The following is a 7,263-nucleotide window of genomic DNA, read 5'->3' as shown; positions in this document are numbered from 1 at the left end:
GTATAAGCCGCACCGGTCTATAAGCCCCCATGGTTCAAAGTTCAGGAAAAAAGTCGCAGCTTATAGTCCGAAAAATACGGTAAATAGTTTTTCAAATTATCATTAGTCCTTAGCTTAAAACAGAGATTAGCTTTCARAATGTCATGGGTCTTGCTCCTGTCTACCATCAGACCAAATTTCAGCTCAATATTTTTAAAAATGGCTGAGTYATATCCATTTGAAATTAGCTTTAAAGGTTAGCATAATTTGGGAYTACTTATCAGCATGTGCTCAGGATCATTCTTAGCTTCACCACAACAAATTTCAGCTCAATAAGTCTTAAAACGGTAAAATTATAGCCATTTAAAGTTAGCTTTGGTAGCCATTTTGAATTTTTGAATTAGCATTTAGAATTTATTAAAGATTTTGTTCGGCTACTACTACAGTCATTTTCAGTTTCGTTTGTCWAAAAATGGCTGAATTATAGCTTCTTTTAAAATTAGCTTTAGCGGTTAGCTTGGAATTGTTGTGATTTTGTTTTTGATAATCCTTAGCTATGGTCACACAAAATTTCACGTCATATCTTAAAACAGCTGAATTCAAGATATTTAAAACTGACTGTGGCGGTCATCTTAAAGTTTTAAATACAGGGTGAAATTTTTTTTTAATTTCTTTGTGTCCTCTCTAAAAAAACTCACATTGGCCACCCCTTGCAAAAAATCTAGCTCTGCCTCTGGAAGAACATAGGTTTTGTTTTTTTTAGATATTCTGCATCGGACTGATCTGGGTTCAGACCCTCTGAGGATTTTCAGTATCAGTGAAAACTAAAAGTTTGCAGAAAAGTGGAGCATTATTAGGTGTTTGTTTTATGTAACCAAAGTTTAAGCTGGTGATTATGATGATGAGGGAACGGGTTCTAAAGCAGTATTGAGTTTTTCTTTACAGAGGACGGAGGTCACTGAGGGTCATTAAAAAGCTGAGACCAGTAGAGTTGGCTGTAATGAAAGGTCATGAATGCAGTCAGTCGATGAKCCGGCTTATTAACAGACTGTGGGACGGGCGGTCAGAGGGTCGGTGAAATCAATCAGGCCTCGTTCTGCTCTGAATATATTTAAACCGAGACAGAAAAATGGAAGAAATCTTCAGGAGGAGGTGATAAGTTAACCTCTGCTCCTCACAGAAAYGCGAGCATAAACTCTGGTTAATTTAAACTATGAATATGCAGGAGTTTCAGCTCCACGTTCAGTCTGTGTGGAGGCTGCTGGAGTTTTCTGCACTGCTCTGCACCAGWGTTTGTTTCAAGGCTTCAGAATACCTCCTGAAACATGTAAACATTATAAAAYATGTACAGGTTCTGCAAACCTTGATGCCGAGTTCAGAAATGAGAGTTGGCATCCACAGAAGGAGCCCGAGGCTTGTTAACAACGTGAAACACTAAACCCGTGTCCAGAATCATCATTTCTCTGGTTGGTTCTTGATTTGCCTCTGTGTCTGCAGTGATTTCCAGAGCTACACACTCCCTCAGGATCCTGAAAACACCAAGAAAGAKAAAAACTGTGACATCATCCTGGACTGCTGTCCTGAAAGGTGATGCAACATTTCGTTCTGATTTTATAGTCGTYGTGTTCTTTTATTGTTTTCCGCCTGTTCTCCGTGCTGTAATATTGATTCAGTGCAGCAGAACCTGACCTCCTCCTCCGTGCAGGTCGGCACGTCTGTCTCCTGCTGCTCTGGGTTTGGGTCTGGATGTGGAGGAACTGGCTGAGGACTGTTGTGCAGTCAGAGCCCAGCTGGAGTTCCTGCAGAAGTTACTGCTGCAGGTAAGATATTTACTAACCTGTTACAGGCCTTCAGTTTTTTGTTTTAATATAAATAACATGATGGGTTTTTTTTTACGCTCCAGGTTAGTTTTGACTCATTTTATAACTGAGTAAAGACCAGATTAGTTTTATTACGCCCTAAAACTGTTAGGATGGACTTTGAGTTTCCTGTTTTTTGCAGGAGGAGGATCAGGACGAAGACACTCTGACCACAGACACTTTGAGTCCAGAGAGCATGGACCTGCCCCACAGCTCTGACTCACAGGTTCGGCAGATCCACCATAAAGACGGCCTACATTTCCCTGAATCCCTCTGCTGAACTTTGTTTCTGTCTGAAGGTACAGGRGCTCCTGCAGGAGGTGCAGCAGCTCCGAGAGGAACTGAGGAGCCGAGACCGAACCATCGCACAGCTGAGCCTGCAGCTGGTCTGTTGCTTTACTCACTTCACATCATTTAACATCATTTAACCATCAATAACCATGATTTAAACATTTTTAACAATCACATAACCATAATTAACCATATTTAACCAACATTTAACCAACATTTAACCAACATTTAACCATCCTTTAACTCATTTGACCATAAATAACCATCTTTAACCTTCATTTAACCTCATTTAACCTTATTTAACCAACATTTATCATATTTAACTATCATTTAACCAACATATAACCACATTTAACCATCATTTAACCATCAATAACCATGATTTAAATATTTTTAAAAATCATATAACCATAATTAACCATAATTAACTATATTTAACCAACATTTAACCATCCTTTAACTCATTTGACCATAAATAACCATCTTTAACCTTAATTTGACCTTATTTAACCAATATATAATATTTAACTATCATTTAACCATCTTTTAACTGTCATTTGACCATAAATAACCATTTTAACCATCATTTAACCTTATTTAACCAACATTTGTCATATTTAACTGTCATTTAATCAACATTTAACCATATTTAACCATCATTTATTATATTTAACTATAAAATAATCAAAATTTATCATATTTAATTATCATTTAATCAAAATTTATCATATTTAATTATCATTTAATCAAAACTTATTGTATTTAACTGTCATTTAACCATAAATAACCATAATTATCCATCATTTATCCTTATTTAACCAACATTTATCATATTTAACCAAGATTTAACATAAATAACCATCATTACTCATATTTAAACATCACATAGCCATATTTAACTATCATTTAACCATCATGTAAACATTAAAAACAACTTAGACCTTATTTTAAAAAGGACGCAGTCCAACTACTTTTGATAAATTCTTAGAATATTAGAGTAATAATTGSAACTTTGCAGTGATTGTTGCTGTTGAGGTATTTGTCTTTGTGTAAATTTATAATATTTTGCTAAGTTTCTGCCATTTCTGTTTGATAAAAACAATTTGCACATCTTACTGAATAATCTTTAGTGCAATAGAAAAATATTTAGATTTTTAATATAAGGTTTTATAAGACTTTTTAATACTTGAAATATGAAATTCTATTTGGAAAAATGTCAGTTTTACATTTCACATGTTTAAATAATATATATATAAGGACTTTTTACAATTTTTTAAATGAATTCTAGTGAAGTTTCACAAACTTTGGTACATTAGTTCCAGGCAAAGTTTAACATTTTGATAAAAGTTGTCAAAATCCCACTTCTCTGCAACAGAGATCTTTCCATAGAACCCCTTTTAAAATGTCCAAACTATCCCTTTAATCATGTTGATTGTTGCTGTGCAGTTAATATTCCAGTTACTCCACAGTTCTGYGGTGGTCTGCAGCTGGTTTCTGAGGGTAAAAGTAAAGTTTGTGTGTGCAGACTGTTCCCACGCTGACCACCAGGTGTCGCTGTCAGGAGGCATCAGAACGGATGGACCGGGACACGCAGACAAGCGTCACGACGAGCGAGAGCATCGCCTCGCAGACGCCGTGGAAAGAACACGCTGTGAGAACGCACAAAATCACAACAAAATCTTTAAAACATTTATTTAATTTTAAAAAAATCCAGCCTTTAGAACAAAACCAGGTCGATTTGATGCAAACTAAAATCCAAGAAAATAACTTCCTAAAGTCATTTTTTAAGGTTTGTAAACTTCAGAACACGTTCTAACCTTCAGCTTTTAGTGTTTGACTCTTCATTTCTGTCTTTTTCTTGTTTTTGTCTTTAATCTTAAGAAGCAGGTTGTGTTTTAATAAACTGCCTGKTTTGGGTCACACCATCTCCGCTTAGATGCGGTTTCTGTCTCCTGGTTTCACAAACTGAACAGATGGAAAACAGCTTTTATTCACCATCACAGACGTATTGGTTGTTCAGGATGTTTCAGAGCTTCTCTGCTCGTCTCTAGTTTGTGGTCTGAGCGYTGTCTCCCGTCGGTCCCGTCATGTTTTCAGGATGAATCAGAATCTTTTCCTTCTCTGTCCACTCTGCTCTCCGTCTCAGGCTTTTCCTCCTGTTCCTTTCCTCTCTCCACCCTGGCAGTATCAGCGCTCCAGGCCTTACAGGGGCAGGCCGAAGCCCAGCATCCCCTCCTACCTTGCTAGAAAAAGTGAGTCACATGGTCCTGTCCCACCCTCCCCCTCCTCAGTACCGCTCCTTACTGTCTTCAGTGCCTCCGTACCAGATTACAAGAATCATTGGAAGGAGAATAAAGAACAGGACTCTTACACTAAACTGAAATTTTATTTTTATCTCCTGATTCCTTTTAAAATTTCTCGTATTTAAAGATGGGTATTTTGTAATTTACCCATAATCCTCGGCTACAGTAAGAATAAAAAACAGAACTAATCCAGTTGGATTTTCAAGCACAAAGAAGACGTCCTAAAATTTATTCTGAAAGTACTCGTCTCTTTTTTAAAAAAATCATTTTGACTTTTAAACTCCCCTAAATGTCCTCATAGTTTTTAATTTTTTGCTCAGAACTCGTTAGAATCTCTTCCTGTTTGYTCTTTAATTCATTTCTGCTTAAAACCCCAATTCCAGTTAAGTTAGGATGTTGTGTACAACATAAATACGATGATTTGTTAATCCTTTTCAACCTATATTCAGTTAAAGGCACTACAACGACAAGATATTTAATGTTCTGTAGGGGTCACCTCGAGTGAAGAAACAAGATTTATTGCCTCGAAGCAGGCCTCGGACAGGCCTGACGAGAGGACAGGAACTCTGTCACAAACTGAACTCTATTTAGGCCATGACAGGTCATTCTAACCGTGGAAGAGAACCACTCAGTTCTCTTAATCAGATAATAGACAGAACAATCTCTTCTGTTCGTGATTCATTTGTTGTTTATCTAAGAATGTTTATGCATTTGTTAAATCATGATAATGTCTGTCACAGGAAAAGTGGAACCACTTTTCTTTTATCGAGCCTTAAAGATTAATAATGGTATAAAAACTCACAGAGAATCTCATTACAATGTTTTCATTGTGTTTTTATGTAAATCACTGTTTTTATTTTACTGTGAACACAGTAATATAATTGTGGATTTTTCCAGAGAAAATCTTTATTTTATCTGGACTAACAGAAGGTTCAGAATTGATTATAAAACAGAAATGTTAATTAATCATCATAAATATTTTGCAGTGATTTCTCTTAGAGTCTATCAGAAGAAAGCTGAAAAAACGTCAGCTCTGATGTTAACAACCAGACAATTTTACTGGCACTTTCAGCTTAAGTTTAGGCAAATAAAGAACAAAGAAAAGGAGGAAAGTAAGTTTAGTAGGTTACTACTAATTTTACTTTATCAAAGTGTGGTTCAACCGGATCAGCACGTCTTTTCTGCGCAAAACTTTTTTATTTTTTTTCAAATATTCACTCTGACATTCACATGCTGCAACACGTTCCAAAAAAAAAAAAAAAAAAAAAACTGGAGAAGGGTCAACGAAAGACTGGGAAAGTTGAGGAATGCTCAAAGAACACCTGTTTCGGGCATTTCACAGGTGAACAGGTTAAATGGAATTAGAATAAAGGGAGCATCCCTGAAAGGCTCAGTCGATCACGAGCAAGGATGAGGCGAGGTTCACCACTTTGTGAACAATAGTGAGCAAATAGTTCRACAGTTCAAGAACGATTCTCGAAGTACAATTGCAAAGAATTTAGTGATTTCATCATCTACCGTCCATAAAATCATCAAAAGATTCAGAGAATCTGGACAAGAATTGACATTGAATGTACGTGACCTTTGACCCCTCAGGCAACCCTGCATTAAAAACCCCACATCCTTCTGTGACAGATATTAGCTCATGGGCTCAGGAAGACTTCAGAAAACCATCGTCAGTGAACACAGTTCATCTCTACATCAGTTCTCAGATCTCTACAAGTTAAAGCTCTATCATGCAAAGACAAAGCCAGATATCAACAACACTCAGAAACACCACCGACTCCTCTGGACCTGAGCTCCTCTGGACCTGAGCTCCTCTGGACCTGAGCTCCTCTGGACCTGAGCTCCTCTGGACCTGAGCTCCTCTGGACCTGAGCTCCTCTGTGATGGACTGACTGAGAGCGGAGAAGTGTCCTGTGGTCTGACGAGTCCACATTCCTGTTTGTGGAWCTCATGGACGTGGTGTCCTCTGGGACAAAGAGGAAAAAAACTGTCTGGGTTGTTATCAGAGCAAAGTTCAAAAGCCAGCCTCTCTGATGGTATGGGGGTGCATTAGTGTCCGTGGGTAACATCCGTGAAGGYTCCATTAATGCTGAAAGCTACATGCAGGTTTAGGGGCAACGTCTGCTGCCGTCTAAGCCTCGTCTTTTTCAGGGATGTCTTTGCTGRTTTCCTGTACGTGTTCCACCAGTGTGGCTTTGTTTGAAATGTGCAGGTCCTACACTGGCCTRCCTGCAGTCCAGACCTGCCTCCCACTGAAAATGTGTGGAGCTTTATGAAGAGACCCCGGACCGTTGAGCAACTGAAGAAAGAATGGAAAGAATTGAGCTACAAAGCTTCAACAATCAGTGTCCTCGGGTCACAAACACTGAGTAGTGTTAGAAGGAAAGCTGATGGATAGTGATGTGCAGATCGATACTGAAATATCGATACTACCGATACCAGGAGTTTATGTTCTAGAATCGATATTAAAATCAAAATATTGATACTTTAATACTYAAGTTATTTCACATAATGTATATCATTAACAGGAAAATAGTGGAAAACAACTAAACTATTCAAATCTAAACCATAYGTGGTTGGAGGGAACTACTTTTTCTTCCGCTTGAGGAATTCATAAACACAGTAACATGTGTTCAGTCAGTCTGTAGATGTATGGCAGGTCATTTTAACATAAAATCTGCTTTGTCTGACTGTTTTTACATTCTAGATGAGGGGTTCCCAAACTTTTTCATGCCATGGACCCCCCAAACAGCATTAGCTCTGGCCAGATACCTTCTTGCAAACACACAATGTTACAAAATATATGAGGTAACAACTTTTAGAAT

General features: G+C 37.7%; 1 protein-coding gene across 1 annotated transcript in view; it reads left to right on the top strand.

Annotated features, from left to right (window-relative positions):
- The window catches only part of LOC106533971 (serine-rich coiled-coil domain-containing protein 2), a gene marked incomplete in the record, with an annotated part of 44,447 nt that overhangs the window by 30,408 nt on the left and 6,776 nt on the right, over positions 1-7,263 (top strand). Inside the window, 5 exon segments of the mRNA XM_014030459.1 lie at positions 1,477-1,566; positions 1,685-1,799; positions 1,981-2,064; positions 2,138-2,224; positions 3,655-3,780. Coding sequence (XP_013885913.1) covers positions 1,477-1,566; positions 1,685-1,799; positions 1,981-2,064; positions 2,138-2,224; positions 3,655-3,780 — 502 coding nt within the window.

Source organism: Austrofundulus limnaeus, unplaced genomic scaffold (assembly GCF_001266775.1).
Source record: "Austrofundulus limnaeus strain Quisiro unplaced genomic scaffold, Austrofundulus_limnaeus-1.0 Scaffold1065, whole genome shotgun sequence".
Taxonomy (NCBI): domain Eukaryota; kingdom Metazoa; phylum Chordata; class Actinopteri; order Cyprinodontiformes; family Rivulidae; genus Austrofundulus; species Austrofundulus limnaeus.
The sequence above is the reverse complement of the archived record's forward strand: the minus strand, read 5'-3'. Positions and strand labels throughout refer to the sequence as shown.